Raw genomic sequence first — 18886 nt, 5'->3', positions numbered from 1 at the left:
CGTTTTAATCTAAGTATTAAAAGTGGTTTTACACATAGCGCATCTCTCTAAGTTTGATTGCAGATAGATCCATGAGGAAATGCCCAGGTGGCAGACATTGATGAGTGATTAGAGGCGAAGCATTTGGTGAGCAGGGACATATGGGGGGGAGCGCCTGAGCCCGCAGGTGGTGGACCCCTTCAGTGTTTACTCACTCCTTGTATGTTTATGGATGCCTGTCACATGAGGGTGATAGATTAGAGTTCTAAACTGGCTACACCATATGTATTTTTTTCCCTTTTTCAAGGTGTTTTCTTGTAGTGCTGGCAAAGATTGATGTCACTAGAAGAAGTGATCGCAGTATTTTGAAAAACTTTTGGAATGTTGATATGGTATTTTTACTCCTAATGCTTTTCCCCAGTGCTAGTATATGTGCAGTGGGGGACAAAGCCTACAGTGGGCTCCTGTGCAGAATAAATGAAGGGGGCCCATGCGAGTGGCCATGGTCATAACAGATCATGGGTGGATCCAAATAATGTTGATAAGATAAAAGTACCTGAGCCGAGGTCACATTCTGTAGGCACTTATTGATGCAGCACACATTTTATACTTGTGTATGACTGGGTCACAAGTAATTACCACTATTACTTGTGGATTACAGAGAGAAATACACAGAAAAGAGCCTAGAGGACAATCAGGCCTTAAATGTGGTGCAGCTCCCGGGCCCTACAGTGTTAGAGGATAGTGTTTTGTACAGGCAGATAGGCACCCAGTATAACTAGTTAGAACTCTTTGCTGAAGGGAAACTTGCAGACATATGTCATACACCACCATCAGGAAGTGCAGCTTGCTTCCAACAGAGAGAATACAAAGTGAATACAGGAAATGACAACCCCATAATGATTACCATTGCATTATACACACAGTGACATCTAGTGGTTGTTTTACTATACTGCAGTTCAAAGTAACTGTTGCTAAATCTCTAACATAGAAGACATAGGGCTCCTGCGCGGCTGCACAGGCCTATGCCTGCACTGTTCCCCCTCCATAACATAGCTGTGACCCCCCCCCCCTCCAACATAAAATACTGTCCCGCCTCTATAACATAGCTATACCCATCCTCCAACATAAAATACTGTTTCCCCTCCATAACATAGCTATACCCATCCTCCAACATAAAATACTGCCCCCCATAACATAGGTATGACCACCACCAACATAAAATACTGTCCCCCCTCTATAACATAACTATACCCATCCTCCAACATAAAATACTGTCCCCCCTCTATAACATAGCTATACCCATCCTCCAACATAAAATACTGCCCCCCATAACATAGGTATGACCACCACCAACATAAAATACTGTCCCCCCTCTATAACTTAGCTATACCCATCCTCCAACATAAAATACTGTCCCCCCTCTATAACATAACTATACCCATCCTCCAACATAAAATACTGTCCCTACTCTATAACATAGCTATACCCATCCTCCAACATAAAATACTGCCCCCCATAATATAGGTATGACCACCACCAACATAAAATACTATCCCCCCTCTATAACATAGCTATACCCATCCTCCAACATAAAATACTGTTTCCCCTCCATAACATAGCTATACCCATCCTCCAACATAAAATACTGCCCCCCATAACATAGGTATGACCACCACCAACATAAAATACTGTCCCCCCTCTATAACATAGCTATACCCATCCTCCAACATAAAATACTGTCCCCCCTCTATAACATAACTATACCCATCCTCCAACATAAAATACTGTCCCTACTCTATAACATAGCTATACCCATCCTCCAACATAAAATACTGCCCCCCATAATATAGGTATGACCACCACCAACATAAAACACTATCCCCCCTCTATAACATAGCTATACCCATCCTCCAACATAAAATACTGTCCCCCCTCTATAACATAGCTATACCCATCCTCCAACATAAAATACTGTCCCTACTCTATAACATAGCTATACCCATCCTCCAACATAAAATACTGCCCCCCATAATATAGGTATGACCACCACCAACATAAAATACTGTCTCCCCTCCATAACATAATTATGACCACAACCAACATAAAATATTATTTCCCAACCATAATATAGCTATGACCACCACCATTCATGTGAAAAGAGCTCCTGTTGCAGAATACCAAATTGGTTCTCAAACCAATGCTACTGCTGATTTGTGCCTAGACAGTAAGGACCCCATAAATATTGTGGGACCCCATAATTTGTCATTGTACCTGTCATTGCAACAAAAACTCGTTTGATGCTTTAAAAAGTACCATTTTATTTCAATTGAAATCACTTTCCATTAGTAGATTAACGTCACAATATAACTCTTGTTTGCTGCCACCATCAAGCTAGAAAAGGGCAAATTTGGAAAGTGTTCCAAGATACTGGAAACATTCTCCACACTGTACGATTTCAGCAAAGCAAGCTTGTTAAACACAGAAGTGTCCAGGTAGGAAATGTGAATTGGCGACCGCCTGTCTCTGGACGTAGGGCACGGCCGGTCACTGGTCCATGGATCGCTGCCGTTGTGTAGGGTCAGGCTTTGTTCCAGCTTGGCATCTGTCTGCACCCGGAGGTGGTGGAGACCCAGGATGGCCAGATATTCTGTAGGCAGAGTCGTATTGCCACACAGTGCGAGTTTCAGACTGTGCACAAAAGTGAAATTGACCAGCTTCCCCAGAGTGGAGGTGTCAGAGAACCAGACCGTGAGGTCGCCATGGTAGCTCAGCCTGGTCTTGTTCTTTGTGAGGGAGATGGTTTTGCAGTTACACATCAGGTTGGCCAGGCTGTAGTCGCAGCTTTGAATGTCGATGGAGCAGCTACAGTTACGGAAGTTGTTTTCCTTGGAGAATATCAGTGTGTGGTTCTGGCTGAGCGCAAGGCTTTTGAGAATGCAGAGACCCAGGAAGCCTAGTAACAAGTGATGATGACTAGAGATGGACATTGATATCCTAATGGAGAATCTGCTGAACTTCCAGAAGCACTACTTCATCCATTGGAGGCTCCACGGAGCAGTGTGTCTCTGAAAACAAGAATACACAGAGGTTCATTACATTGTGGCTCCTGTTATAGTAATAGGTAATCAGGGCGTTTCAAGCTGTCTGGCTGAGATTGAACATCATTTATTATAAGAAAATATTTTAATTTGGGTCCTTACATTGCTGTACTAATGTCCTGTGTCACCCTCTCTAAGACCATCTGCCGTCTTTGCTCTTTTAGAATAAATAGGGTCAGAGGAATGCACTGCTAGCTTCTCCTCTGAGGGTCATCGCTTTTCTAAAAAAACTTTTTCTGAGCACCTGTGATAAGTCCTTTATCATCCAAAAATGAAAAATTGCCAACAAATCGTAAGTTCCCTAAAAATATGTGTTTCTCTCCCCCCCCCCCCCCCCCCAAAAAAAAAATAGGTCCCTACTTGTCCCCCATTTTTTTTTTGCCTCATATGAGTGCCTTTGCCTAAGTGCAGGAACTGTGCAGTGCCAGCGGGATTGTGGGAAGTTTTTTTAGTTACAATAATAAGCCTCTCTCAGCATGCAAATAACAGGAAGCTTCCTATTTTTAATAATATAAGGACACTATCATCAGGGGGTAATTGAATCTCCCCTAATACCTGGTACACACTATGCAATTTCCCCTTAGATACGCAGGTTTCATCGATTAACTCTAACAGGTCTGATCTCATTTCCAATTGTTTTTCTGATTGAATTTCCAATCACTTCTATACAAAAATGGTCAGAAAAAAAACGATCGAATGTCAGATTGAACTTGTAGGAAATAATAAATTCAATCGGTGTATCAGATGGGAAATTGCTTGGCGTGTACCAGGCATAACCATTTGAAGAGTTTACACAATTCACTAAGCAGTTTAGACTAGTCTACTGATGGTTTTTAGTCAACTGATGGTTTGGTGTAAATTAGTTGCATCAAAAGGGAATTCACTAATAATCATCAAATGTTTTAGACTTGGTGTAAAACATTTGGTAATTAGATCGATAAAGCAGGGGAAATGATCAAAAGATGCAATTCACAAATGAGTAGCTACTGTATGACTGACATTCTTCTCCTCTGATGAGCTCTCCTCTGCTTACAATTAAACTCCTGCATAATTAATTCAAAAGGTTCCATCCTTACGTCTAAAATACCTCACAGAATTACTTTACCGACAGAAATCAGCTGGTGTAAGCTCTGACAGAAAAAGTGGGCGTGGTTACTCCTTGTTTGACTTTGTGAATTGCATCTTTTGATCATTTCCCCTGCTTTACTGACGTAATTACCGAATGTTTTAGATCAGGTCTAAAAACAGGTCAGAGGCCTAGTGCACACCAGAGCGGTTCGGCAGCGTTTTTCGATCCGCTTGCGGATGTGAAAACGCTTGGTTAATGTATTTCAATGGGCTGGTGCACACCAGAGCGGGAGGCGTTTTGCAGAAACGCATACTCCCGGGCTGCTGCAGATTTTGGATTGCGGAGGCGTTTCTGCCTCCAATGTAAAGAATAGAAAAAACGCAAACCGGAAGGCGCATGCGCGGGCTACGCCAAGATGGCCGCTTAGGAGAAGAGCTCCCGTAACACCGCCGCTTATATCAGCCGCATCTCCGCATCCAGCCCACTCCACAGCGCGGCTACCCTCCGTTCCTCCTGCCTCAACACCCAGGCACCGGCAGATATGGCCACCAAAGCCCCAGGCAAAACGGGGACGACAGGCGCAATGGACAGATTCCTCTGCCCTCCCGCTCTCCAAGATGGCGCCGACCTGCCTGCCCAGCCCCTCGTGGAAGGCGCATCACAACCAGGTACTAACACCCAGACTGAACTGGTGACAACAGCAATACTGGACTCAGCTTTCCAAAAGCATTACCACTCGCTTTACACTTCCCTCCAGACTTTAATACTTTCCGCTGTGAAAGATCTGAAAGCAGAAATTACTGAAATAGGAGACCGCACTAACGCCCTTGAATCCAAAGTTGACTCCATAGTGCAAAAGCAAACAAATATGGAGGACGACCAGCGCATTATGTTCTCAGACCTGAAGAGCTTACGCTCGGGACATGAAGATATAGAAAACAGAGAGCGCAGGCAAAACATCAGGGTAAAGGGCATCTCCATGCAAGTCTCTAACGAGAACTTGAACTCTCACCTTCTGGAACTTTTTCAAACAATTGTACCTGACCTTCCACAGGAACTATGGAGAATGGATAGGGCCCACAGGGCGCTGGGGGAAAGGCAGGCCTCCGCGGGCAGACCAAAAGACGTTGTTATACGGCTACACTACTACGAGGCAAAAGAAGCCATATTCAAAGCCCTCCGCAACATCTCCTCGGTGGACTTTAAAGGAGACACCATCGCTATTTACAATGATCTCTCCCTGATTACGCTGGCTAAACGTAGGGCTCTCCGACCCGTCACTCAACTCTTACAAGAAGCGAAGATTCCTTATAAGTGGGGATTCCCTTTCAGACTCTCGGTCACTAGGAAAGGGGTGACATTTACTCTTACTGATGTTGATGATGCTGATTTTTTCCTGAAACAAATGGGCCTACGACTCCCTCTTCAACCCTCATCTTCTAGACACAGATCACCGGAATCTTCCCCACCACGCAAGGTCCGGCACATATCCGAATGGTCCAAGGTCCCCCTGCGTAGCCTCTCTTCCCAAAACACCCAAGAGGAGATGGAGGCTCAGCAAACCTGAACTTAACCTTCCCATTGGCGCCTCGATCACTCTGGACAAGCAGCCTCTGGCTCCTCGTTAAAACCGGAGCTGACAGGAGGCGTTCTCCACTCAGGATCTAAAGGTCTACCTATATAAGTTTTGTATAGCTCTCTCCCTGTTAATTTGCTTATTTAGCAGGTTAAGATACTCCAGGAGGTCTCATAGAGAAGCTCCCTCTCCTGGGCGGTCTACGGGCTACCCGGTATGTTCCTCAGGAGGTATTCCAGTCCAGGGGTTTCCTTACGGACCCCCCTCTACTGGGGCCCCTCACCTTGGTGGCTTATTTTTGCCGCCCTGTTGTTGAGCCACATTTTTTACAGTGGCAACATTTTGGTTCTTATAATAGTTATTAATCTGAATGTTCTTATTGTTTTATCATTATTATTCTTCCCAAGGTTTGACCCTTTTCTTTTTCATCCAGGTTGGTTCCTCTCAATTTTCCACATAACAAACACCCTCTATGACAATGGTTAAATGTCTTACTGTAAATGCTAAGGGGCTTAACACCCCCCAAAAAAGATTTGCCCTCTTAAAAGATCTCAGGAGGCTTGGGGTGGATATAGCCATGATCCAGGAGACCCATTTCAGGAAAGCTGATCCCCCACGGATTTATAGCAAACTCTTCACGGAAATATTCCTAGCATCAGGCCCCCAAAAGAAGGCAGGGGTTGCGATCCTAGTTAAAAAAGGGGTTCCCCTCAGGGTATCACGTACGATCTCAGACCCCCAAGGAAGATACCTGATACTAATAGGTAACTTAGCAGGTAAACCAGTAACCCTGGCAAATGTTTATGTCCCAAATGTAAATCAGACTTCATTTCTCTCTTCTTTTCTAGTTAAGCTACAGAAGATGACTGAAGGCCCCCTAGTTTTAGGAGGAGACTTTAATTTAGCCTTCTCCTCACAACTAGATAGATTATCCCCCCCTGGTTCCACCCCTTCTCCACTTCACCAACGAAACGCTAGGCAATTTAGAGTCCTTATGAGAAAATACAGTCTCCTAGACCTGTGGAGAATAGCTCACCCTACATCAGTAGAATATACCTTTTTCTCTCCACCGCATGCCTCCCACTCTAGGTTGGACTATTTTTTCGCTCCTTCTCCAATAGTCTCCATCCTATCAGACTCCCACATACACCCCCTAGCTTGGACAGATCACCAAGGTGTCTCAATAGACCTCCAGTGGAACATCTCCCCCCATAAACCCTTTCATTGGAGGATCAATGAATCTCTACTACAAGATAAGACTCTGGTATCTAAACTATCAGGGGACCTTCAGTCATTTTTTGATATTAACATCCCTTCTGTCACATCGTTTGGTACGGCCTGGGAGGCCCATAAGGCTTATATCAGAGGCCTTCTTATCCAAGAAGGAACTAAAAGAAAACGCCTAACCAATTCTCAGCTGCAGGCTCTCTATAAGAAACTCTCAGAAGCTCAAGATCTATTTAAGAATTATTCTACTCCTGAGAACTTTACACACATCCAATCCATTAAGCTAGAAATTAAACAGCTTCAATCCGCTCAATTAGAAAAAAGCCTCCGCTGGACCAGACAGTTATTCTTTGAACGGGGCAATAAACCCCATACAATACTAGCTAGGAAGCTGAACCCTAAAGGCTCCCAGGCCCACATTTACTCCATGAAAGACCCCAAGGGTACTATACACTACGATCCCTCCCAAACCGCAAAAATTTTCACTGATTACTATAAGGGCCTCTACAACCTCCCAGGCCACCAAAATGAAACTCTGCTCTCCTCCCGTACTTCCACGTTTCTCGCCTCATTAGACTTACCTAAGCTCACAACCATCCAACAAACAACTCTCAACTCTCCGTTTACCTCAGAGGAGTTTGAAGAGGTGTTTAAACACCTTCCTACGTCAAAAACTCCAGGCCCAGACGGCCTCACTTATAAATACTATAAGACTTTTAAATCTATCCTACTACCCCACTTGATCTCCCTAGGAAATAAACTGCTGCTCGGTAATCAGGCCCCGGACTCCTTCCTAAGATCCTTCATCACCATGATCCCCAAACAAGGGAAGGACCCCCTGGTCCCCCAGAGCTATAGACCCATCTCCCTTCTAAACTCGGACCTCAAAATAATTACAAAGGCAATGGCCAATAGGCTTAACCCTATCCTCCTATCATTAATCAGTAATGATCAGGTGGGCTTCATTCAAGGGAGACAAGCAGGAGACAACACCAGAAAGCTAATCGACCTGGTGGAACTTATGGGGAGGTCTCGGAGGCCTTCTCTGCTCCTGAGTTTGGATGCAGAGAAGGCCTTTGACAGGCTATCCTGGCTATTTCTTTTTTCAGTACTAGAACATCAGGGTTTCTCGGGCCCATTTTACAACCTAATACGCTTCCTATACTCCAACCCTTCCACCACAGTTAAACTCCCCTCTGCTCCTCCCCTCTTTTTCCCTATCCGCAATGGCACAAGACAGGGGTGCCCACTCTCCCCTCTCTTATTTGCCATTAGCATAGAACCCCTGGCTTGTGCCATACGCCAGAACCCAGACATCAGAGGGGTTACCCAGGGCCAGTGGGAACACAAAATCTCATTATTTGCAGATGATGTCCTCCTGACCCTTGTGGAGCCCCTGACCACTCTCCCAGTATTGCATAAAATCCTCCAGGAATACGAAGATCTCTCAGGTTATAAGCTTAACCGTGATAAAACGGAAGCTCTACCCATCAACATCCCCCCTTTCTCGCTGGCCAACCTACAAGAGAACTACCACTACAACTGGAGAAAACATACTTTGAAATACTTGGGTATCTTCCTTACTACCTCATACAACTCTCTCTATAAACATAACTTCCCCTCAGTCATCACCTCTATCATTCAAGATCTCCATAAATGGACATGTTATCATATTTCTTGGATAGGACGCCTACACTCTGTAAAAATGAACATACTCCCCCGCCTCCTCTACCTATTTGAAACCCTTCCAATCCCTGTACCCTCCTCCCAACTAGTGTTGGGCGAACAGTGTTCGCCACTGTTCGGGTTCTGCAGAACATCACCCTGTTCGGGTGATGTTCGAGTTCGGCCGAACACCTGGTGGTGTTCGGCCAAACTGTTCGGGGTTCGCCCGAACTGTTCAATGCATGGCCGAACAGGGCCCCTGTTCGGCCGAACAGGGCCCTGTTCGGCCGAATACTGCCCCCCTATGGGGTCGCAGGCATAAGGGGGGAGCATGCCCCGGTCGCGGGGGGGGGTCGGAAATTCCCCCCACCCCCTCCGCTAGCGCTCCCCCCTCTGCCCGCTTCCCCATAAAAAAAGTTATAGTACCTGGTGCCTGGTGGCTGGCAGTGGAGTGAGGAGGAGGAGGAGTCCGAGTAGCAGAGTGGCGTTGAGGCCGGGCAGCGGGCGGTTCGGGCGGTTCAGCGCTAGTACCTTGTGGTACTTCCGCCCTTTCTCTGACCTCATGTCCTCTGCGTGATGACGCATACGAGGGTACGCGTGATGCGTACCCTCGTATGCAGAGGACGTGAGGTCAGAGAAAGGGCGGAAGTACCACAAGGGTACTAGCGCTGAACCGCCCGCTGCCCGGCCTCAACGCCACTCTGCTACTCGGACTCCTCCTCCTCCTCACTCCACTACCAGGCACCAGGTACTATAACTTTTTTTATGGGGAAGCGGGCAGAGGGGGGAGCGCTAGCGGAGGGGGTGGGGGGAATTTCCGACCCCCCCCCGCGACCGGGGCATGCTCCCCCCTTATGCCTGCGACCCCATAGGGCCCCCATGTTCGGGGGTCCCATTGACTTCCATTGAGTTCGGCGTTCGGGCCGAACATGCCGAACATCTGGCCCATGTTCGGCCTGTTCGGCCCGAACCCGAACATCCAGGTGTTCGCCCAACACTACTCCCAACTAACCACCCTCCAAAAGGAAATCAATAAATTCATCTGGAACCGCAACAAACCCAGGGTTGCAGGGTCTGTCATGACGGCTCTGAGGGACCAGGGAGGTCTAGGCCTCCCCCTTATCGCTCAATACTATAAGGCCACCCACCTTCGCCAAATAACCGAATGTTCGGACTTTACAGCTAGGACTAAATGGGCTCTCATTGAATCCACTGAAATTCTCCCAATTTCTCTAGCCTCCTGTATCTGGTCTAACAACACCTATCCTCCCCAAGCCTCTCTGGGCCTCTCCTCAACTAGGTTTATGTTACGCATCTGGTCAAAAATAGCTCACAGTGCAGGCTTGAAGTCTCCATATAGACTACAACCTTTTCTAGGGAACCCCAGGTTCAAACCCGGTATGGACTACAATTTCATGAGACGATGGTACTCCAGGGGATTCTTTAGGCTCCAGGACTGGCTGCGACCAATGTCTACATCCTTCATTACTTACTCCCAACTAAGTGAAAAATGTTCCCCTTCTGCGAGCCTCTTCTTAGAATATAACCAAATTTCCCACTTCATAAGATCAATCCTACCCGCTCGGACGGACATAGATCGTGCCACAGCTTTTGAGAATCTGTGCCTGCAAAAAGGCCATCAGAAGGGCCTGATCTCCCAAATTTATATCCTCCTTTCTACAAATTCCTATTCTAATACTCCTAATCACCCCTATATGACAAAATGGGAATCCGCCTTGGCACAACCTATCTCTCCCTCTGACTGGGACTCCATCTGGCAGAACGCCAAAGACTCCTCAATGTGTGTCCAAATCAAAGAAAACATCTATAAAATTTTGTTTAGATGGTACTTAACCCCCGACCAACTTTCCCGCATCTATCCTGGTGCTTCAGATTTATGTTGGCGTGGCTGTGGACTCAAGGGAACACTCGACCATATTTTTTGGTCTTGCCCTATCCTTACCCCATTCTGGCTGAGTATTCAGAACCTAATATTTCAAGTTTTAGAGGTGACTATACCCTTGGACCCCATGTTTATGTTATTGGGCAAATCAGCCCCTCTAATCCAAAAATTCCAGAGAATATTAATCATACGCATCTTAACAGCCGCTAGACTAACTATCTCTTCTAATTGGAAAAACATTGCTCCCCCAGAACTATCCGAAGTCATTAATAAAATAAAGTGGGTCAAATTAATGGAGAAACTTACTGCTTCTCTAAGAGACACTGAGGCTCGCTTTGACAAAATATGGGGCCCTTGGGAGAACCACTTTGACCCTAACTAACTAGTCCCACCCCCCTCCACAAAAAACCTGGACCCCATTAGGGCTCATCTTTTCCCACAACCCTGTAATACTCCTTTTTTGCTAAGAGTAGGAACCAACCTGACACCACCACCGTCCTTAATAGCCTCCCCAGGCACCTCTGGGTCAAACCTTTTAACCTACGCCTCTAAAAGCATTAATGTTCTTCCACCTTCCTTTTCCCTCGTCCCTTGTTTTCAACTGATTTCAACTGTTGTTCAAATGTACAATGTTCTTTTTTTTTTTCTCTTACTTTTCTCTCCCATAAGCTTAACAGGTACATGAAAAAAAAAGGTTACCCTTCATGGGAAATGGACTAATGGACTAAAACCCAGATGTACGTACGGTCAATACTCACCTTATGGAGCATAACATCTTCCATATGTAAATTTAAGTGTAATACTGAACCCCCTAAGTCACGTTTTGTAACCTAATGTCAATCAATCTTTAATGATAACGTTTGTACCTGTATCTCCACTTATTTGATCTCAATAAAAAACAGAGTTACAAAAAAAAAAGAAAAAACGCAAACCGCTCTGAAAAACGGCAGTTCAGAGCGGTTTTGCAGGCGTTTTTGTTACAGAAGCTGTTCAGTAACAGCTTTACTGTAACAATATATGAAATCTACTACACCAAAAACGCTTCACAAAACCGCAAAATGCTAGCTGAAACGCTACAGAAAAAAAAGAAAAAGCATTTCAAAATCTGCTAGCATTTTGCGGATCTGCAAGCGGGTTTTGGTGTGCACCAGGCCTAAAACATTACACCAAACCATCAGTAGACTAAAAACCATCGGTAGATTAGTCTAAAATGCTTAGTGAATTGAGGCCAGTGAGTGATGTAAGCTTGTTGTCTCGGTTTGCAGTGGGAGGCACAGTAAGCTGTGGTAATAGGGACGGAAAATTAACCCAGGGCTTGAGAAAAAAAGAAAAGGGCAGACGTGATGTCACTTTTGGCATAACAGAAAAACAGTAAAGATGGAAACCAGCAGAAATATGCCTTTTTTTTTTTAACATATCGTATTTCTCCTAAATCTGACAGTGAACATGTAAAATAACTGGATAGGTAAGCTAAATAAATAATTTCTTATTGGATGATTTTTTTTTAAATTATTGTTTTCAGTTCATATGGAGTTTCCTCCCACTTTAACCTCCTGGGGGATACAATTATATCGCCCAGGAGGTGGCGCAGCACTATTTAAAAAAATTTTTTATTTTTTAAATCATGTAGCGAGCCCGGGGCCGCTGTGATCCCCCCACCCCCTCCGATCGCCTCCGGCAATCAAAGCAAACAGGAAATCCCGTTCAGAACGGGATTTCCTGTTTGGCTCCCCCCGTCGCCATGGCGACGATCGGGATGACGTCATCGACGTCGTGACGTCAGAGGGAGTCCCGATCCACCCCTCAGCGCTGCCTGGCACTGATTGGCCAGGCTGCGCACGGGGTCTTGGGGAGCGGAGCGGCACGGCGGGTAGCGGCGAATCATCGCGGAGCGGCGGCGATCGATATATACATGCAGCTAGCAAAGTGCTAGCTGCGTGCAACAAAAAAAAATTATGCAAATCGGCCCACCAGGGCCTGAGAAATCCTCTGTGGCGGCTTACCCCGAGCTCAGCTCGGGATTATCCCCCAGAGGGTTAAACTTACAGAAACAAAAAACAAAAAAATAGGTGGGAGGGGTTAGCACACTCCCACACAGATGGTTTCTGAATGCTATTGAAATCATTGGATTTTCGGAATACAAAAAACAGACCTTACATGCTGCTTTTTTAAATAGGCCCCATATTTTTAGGCTGCAAGTATTTGTAGTGTGCATGTAGCTTTGGTTGTATTTCCTTTGATATAAAAAAATGTAACAGTAGTCCTGAAAGTAAGGGGTTTGCATACCTAGTTTTACAGGTTTGTGATTGAAGTGTTGGCATAAAAGTAACTTCCATTTTAAGAATGTTTGGGGTTTGTTGTTTTGTAATACACATGGCAGCCACATTTCAAAGGCAAAAAAAATCTGCACCTGGAGTCCAGTTTTAAAGTCCTAATAAACCTAAAATTGTACAAAGCAAATTCTAGTAATAATAAAGATGATAATTGAATATAACAACGTTCGTAAGCCATGTGCTTGACAAACATTGTTTACATGCGCCAAATGTGCTTGTAGCTGCGCACAACTTAGTTTCTCTCCTATCTGGATTAAGCTGATGGGCAGATTATTCAGGTATGTGATGTAACAAAGTAGAATATACCCAAGGCGTTGCTAGCCCCAAAGATCAGTGGCACGTGGATCTATTCTGAGGTGTTCTGGATGTCCCCCAGGCAGAGTCAGCTGTGGTGCCTCAATGGTGGGCATGCTGGGAGCTGTGGTGCATCAATTGGGGGTATGCTGGTTGCTGTGATGCCTTTATGGGGGCATGCAGGGAGCTGTGGTCCTTCTATTGGGGCATGCTGGGAGTTGGTGTCTTAATGGTGGGCATGCTGGGAGCATGGGAGGAGGCCCACTAAAAAGTTAGGGAATGCTATGCGGTAACTGCCAGATAACCTGGCATCAGGCCAGCCTGCCCAGCAGCCAGCCAGACAAGCCAGCACAGAAGCCATACCTAGTTATGTTAGTTGCCTAGTTATGTTTAAGTAATACTGCCTATTTATCTGATATGCTGAATTGGGGGGAGCGGTGGTTGTATTAATGGAGAAGGGGCTTCATTCAACATTTTGCTGGGCAGGCCTACTTAGACTGTTAAGTTCATGTAAATTTGGCTCCACCCATGACCCCATCCACATTCTGGTGTGTGGTCACACCCATTTTTCAGCTGGAGTGCCCAACAGTGCCTCGGAACTCTTAGGATCCTAGGAACACCCCTGGAATATACAACAGATGACAGAATACTTTACTAAGTACTACAGTTGAAACAATTTGTATACACAAGGGGGTGGACCCTTTACTTAACCCTAAGAAGGTATGACTAGTTATAAGACCTCTGCTCTACCAACAAAACAAAATCTGACTTTAGAGGTCTTAACCAATTAAAGACCACGGGCTTAAACCCCCCTAGTGACCTGGCCATGTTTTACAAATTAGGCCATTGCAGCTTTAAGGCCTTGCTGCAGGGCCGTACAACTCAGCACACAAGTGATTCCCCCCCTTTTCTGCCCACCAACAGAGATCTGCTCACCAACAGAGATTTCTGTTGGTGGGCTTTAATCCCTGCTAGGATGTTTGTTTATTTATTTGTTTTTGTTTTTATGAATATATATACCATTTTTTAAACCCTCCCTCCCCCCTGCCAGCCAATCCCAGCGATCGGCTCTCATAGACATCAGCCTATGAGAGCCGATCACTCTCTGTGCCTCTCCAACGGACAGCCATGCCGTAGATTGCAGCGCTGTACAGTGTAAATAGACGGCTTCGCTGCTGGGAGACTGATGACGGAGCGGAGATGCGTGCGCGCGCGATCTCCTGCAAAACACTGCCCCAGGACTTCACGCCAATTGGCTTAAAGTGGTCCTGGGGATGCCGCCGCGTTCACGACAATCGCCGTGGAGTGTTCGGCAAAGGGTTAAAGGACACCTGAAGTGAGAGGGATATGGAGGCTGACATATTTATTTTCTTTTAAACAATGCAAATTGCCTGGCGATCCTGCTGATCCTCTGCCTCCAATACTTATAGTAATAGACCCTGAACAAGCATGCAGATCAGGTGTTTCTGACTGAAGTCTAACTTGATAAGCTGCTTGCTTGTTTCAGGTGTGTGATTCAGACACTACTGCAGCCAAAGAGATAAGCACAATGACAGGCAACTGGTATTGTATAAAAGGAAATAATTATGGCAGCCTCCATATACCTCTCACTTCAGTTGTCCTTTAAGCCTGTATGGCACAGGTGTTGAACTCCTCAAGGATGGTGTTTAGGTGGACTAAGAAATTGAGAAATACAGTATGTTCTACTTTATAAATCACTCCTTTTCTGATCCAGTCGCATCAATTAATTTGAGCTGTTCAAAAAATGTGTGAGGACCTCGGCCCTTGAGGACTAGAGTTTGACTTCCCTGCATGTATGGGAAAGTGCCTAGCTGAACAAAGCATGGAGATAAAGGATTTTCAGTTTGCAATGGTTACTAATGTAAAGTAATGTTTACAAGCTTATCAATCTGATCAGACTGATTTTTTTCCCTCAACAGCAGTCCCGAAAGTGTCATCTGCACTTGTCCTGCAAGCATACAACCACTAGAGGGAGCCCCTGCATATCTGCACACGTCACAGGAATGATGGGAAGTGCAATAATACAATTCCGCTACATTTGCACTCTTTGTAAGTAAATTATCTCTTCTATTTAATATGAATTTAAAAAGTGAGTGTACTTACATTTAAGTTATAGTGGACAGTTATCAGTAATGCAGTATACTTATTTGCTTCACCACTTTTCAAAGAATGGCTTGTCACCACTAGTAGGCACAGTATAAACTGACTCTTGGTGTATACCAGGGGTGCCCACACTTTTTCGGCTCGCGAGCTACTTTAAAATTTGCCGAGGCCAGGAGATCTACCAACGTCCCAAATGCTAAGCACGCGTTCCCCCCCCCCCCCCCGCGTTAGCCAGGTATATGTGCCTGCAGCGTAGGTTACATGCCCTCAGTATAGGTTAGCCTGGTATTTGGGCCCTCAGTGTAGGTTAGCCAGGTATATGGGCCCTCAGTGTAGGTTAGCCAGGTATATGGGCCCTCAGTGTAGGTTAGCCAGGTATACGGGCCCTCAGTGTAGGTCAGCCAGGTATACAGGCCCTCAGTGTAGGTTAGCCAGGTAAACAGGCCCTCAGTGTAGGTTAGCCTGGTATATGGGCTCTCAGTGTAGTTTAGCCGGGTATATGGGCCCCCAGTGTAGGTTAGCCTGGTATATGGGCCCTCAGTGTAGATTAGCCAGGCATATGGGCCCCCAGTGTAGCTTAGCCAGGTATATGGGCCCCCAGTGTAGGTTAGCCAGGTATTGGTGCCCCCAGTGTAGCTTAGCCAGGTATTGGTGCCCCCAGTGTAGCTTAGCCAGGTATTGGTGCCCCCAGTGTAGCTTAGCCAGGTATTGGTGCCCTCAGTGTAGCTTAGCCAGGCATATGGGCCCCCAGTGTAGCTTAGCCAGGTATATGGGCCCCCAGTGTAGGTTAGCCAGGTATTGGTGCCCCCAGTGTAGCTTAGCCAGGTATTGGTGCCCCCAGTGTAGCTTAGCCAGGTATTGGTGCCCTCAGTGTAGCTTAGCCAGGCATATGGGCCCCCAGTGTAGCTTAGCCAGGTATATGGGCCCCCAGTGTAGGTTAGCCAGGTATTGGTGCCCCCAGTGTAGCTTAGCCAGGTATTGGTGCCCCCAGTGTAGCTTAGCCAGGTATTGGTGCCCCTAGTGTAGCTTAGCCAGGTATTGGTGCCCTCAGTGTAGCTTAGCCAGGTATAGGTACCTGTAGCGTAGGTTAGCCAGGGTCCTCTGGACTCCTGGAACCTCCGGCAGGCAGGCCGCTGGCCAATATGAATGGCGGGGAGAAGACGCGGCGAGGAGAGAGGCGGCGCGGCCGCTACGTCATGGCTGGGGGCAGCGCCGGGCATGTTACCAGCACGCACGTTGCAGGCTGCCCGGCGCCGCCCCCAGCCATGACGTAGCGGCCGCGCCGCCTCTCTCCTCCCTCTCTGCTCGCCGCGTCTTCTCTCCCCGTCTCCCGTGCATTCTTATTGGCCAGCAGCTAAACATGATGAGCTGCTGGCCGCAAAATTTAATGAGACGCGGCCAAGAGGCCGCGATCTACCGAGGAGGCGGTCGCGATCTACCGGTAGATCGCGATCGACCTATTGGGCAGCCCTGGTGTATACTAATATTAAGCTAGCTACTGTGTGTGCTGATCCTTAAAGGAATACTGTAGGGGGGTGGGGGAAAATAAGTTGATCTTACTCGGGGATTCTAACGGTCCCCCGCAGACATCCTGTGCCCGCTCAGCCACTCACCGATGCTCCGGCCCCGCCTCCAGTTCACTTCTGGAATTTCAGACTTTAAAGTCTGAAAACCACTGCCCTGTGTTGCCGTGTCCTCACTCCCGCTGATGTCACCAGGAGCGTACTGCGCAGGCCCAGTATGGTCTGTGTCTGTGCAGTATGCTCCTGGTGACATCAGCGGGAGCGAGGACACGCAATGCAGACGCAGTGGTTTTCAGACTTTAAAGTCTGAAATTCCAGAAGTGAACCGGAGGGGCGGGGCCCAGAGCATCGGTGAGTGGCTGCGCAGGCACAGGATGTCTGCAGGGGACCGTTAGACGCCCCAGGTAAGATCAACTCATTTTCCTCCGACCCCCCTACAGTATTCCTTTAACGTTAATATTTATTTTCCCACCTAATGTATGTTACTCCTTTGCTTGATAGGTGCTTAAAAGGTTTCTTAAAGTTAAGGTGAAAAGCCAATAGGCTGAGGTAATTAATTTAACTTCTTTACGGCCTCGTCACGCTGATGGGCGTGATCGCGGCGGCAGCTCCAAGACCGCCTAACAGTCAATTGCGCTGATTGGCTGGCGGGGGAAGGGACTGCTGGGGAAATAAATAATTAAAAAAAGGATTTACTGGTATTTATAAAAAAAAACAACACATAAAAATATTTATTGAAACATAAAAAAACATCCTGGGAGCAATCACAGCCCACCAACAGAAAGCTCTGTTGGTGGGAAGGGGGGGGGGGGGGAATCACTTGTGCGCTGAGTTGTGCGGCCCTGCAGCGAGGCCTTAAAGCTGCAGTGACCTATTTTGTAAAAAAATGGCCTGGTCACTGGGGGGGGGGGAGTAAGCCCGAGGTCCTTATGAAAGGATACCTTAGCGCTGGTAACATGATAAATACGGGTGGGGTGGGGGCAGGCATGTGTAGGAAGCAGTCCTCATGCCCCCTGCGTCCCCCGTTCTTCTCCACCCTCTCCGTTATCTTCTAAAGGCCCCCCGAAGCTACTTCCAGGTCAGTGAGTACTGCGCAGGCGCTGCCCGGCGATGCACGTCCTTGATTGCTCTGCGCATGCGCACTACCTAGTTGATCAGGCAAAATTTATTCAAGTGTGTATGTGTACCTAACATAACGGAAAGTTTAAAAGGGAATTTTTAACCCAAGATTTAACTTGGTAGCAAATACCCTCTTTCTCACGAGAAATCTTTATCTTTTCTCTAATAGATCATCTGGGACATCTGTATGGCTGAAATTGTGGGGAAACCCCTCCCACAGTGGGATGTCAGAGCCATGGCATGGCCCTGACAGTTACTGCCTGTAAACCTCATTGAATTGTGGGAGATAACGGCTGTTTCCAACAACCAAGCAAGCAGTATCTCCGTCTGTGCATAGAACTCTCAGTAAACAAACATTTTGTACAGATCACCTGGCAAGACTAAAGATGTCGCAACCTGTGATACATTTCAGAATGTAAATTGGGGTAAGGAAAGATTTTACAAACACTGAGTAAAAAAAAAAATATAAATGAATATTGTAAAAAAAATAAGCAATTTTATTCAATATGGCATTTTCACTACAGTTCCTCTTTAATATCTCATGGTAGGCTTGAGAATTCACATTGCACTAGTCTGACTTTTAGGGACATTCTGATTGGTTGCTGTAGTTTATTAAGCCTATTGCCAGGCCCGGATTTACCTCACAGGAGCCTATAGGCACAGCTCTCCTGGCACCCTAGACTTCACCCTCCCTGAACTTACAAACCCCCTCCAACCCGCACTACAAGTGTGCTGGCTGGCCCAGCTGTCACATCTCACTTACTCCCCTTGCCCATCATAGGTAGCTACAGGTGCCCCTTAGTATTAGGTAGCCAGAAGTACCCTCAATATTAAGTGGCTAGAGGTGCCCCCAAATATTAGGTAGCTAACAGATTCTCAGTATTAAGTAGCTAGAGGTGCCCCTGACTGAAGGAAGCTCTTGTCAGTGGAATGCAGAGAGCAGGGTGAGTAACCCATTTAAACTCTTATCAGC

The 18886-nt window shown here is 46.5% G+C and overlaps 1 protein-coding gene and 1 long non-coding RNA gene across 5 annotated transcripts in view; one reads left to right on the top strand and one right to left on the bottom strand.

Moving 5' to 3' along the window:
• The window catches only part of LOC137544985 (uncharacterized), a 30349-nt gene extending 12006 nt beyond the window's left edge, over positions 1 to 18343 (top strand). The window contains exons 2-3 of the long non-coding RNA XR_011025956.1: positions 15088 to 15217; positions 18083 to 18343. This is a non-coding gene — a long non-coding RNA (uncharacterized lncRNA). The remainder of the gene's footprint in view (positions 1 to 15087; positions 15218 to 18082) is intronic.
• EPCIP (exosomal polycystin 1 interacting protein) overlaps positions 2287 to 18886 on the bottom strand; it is a 68772-nt gene continuing 52172 nt past the window's right edge. For all 4 annotated transcript variants that reach the window (XM_068266091.1, XM_068266090.1, XM_068266087.1 and 1 more), the window contains exon 2: positions 2287 to 3047. In XM_068266091.1, the coding sequence (XP_068122192.1) occupies positions 2325 to 2969 (645 nt within the window). In that variant the 5' untranslated portion in view covers positions 2970 to 3047 and the 3' untranslated portion in view covers positions 2287 to 2324. The remainder of the gene's footprint in view (positions 3048 to 18886) is intronic.

Source organism: Hyperolius riggenbachi, chromosome 2, assembly GCF_040937935.1.
Source record: "Hyperolius riggenbachi isolate aHypRig1 chromosome 2, aHypRig1.pri, whole genome shotgun sequence".
In the NCBI taxonomy this organism is placed as follows: Eukaryota; Metazoa; Chordata; class Amphibia; order Anura; family Hyperoliidae; genus Hyperolius; species Hyperolius riggenbachi.
Note: the sequence above shows the minus strand (reverse complement) of the source record. Positions and strands in the feature narration are given on the sequence as shown.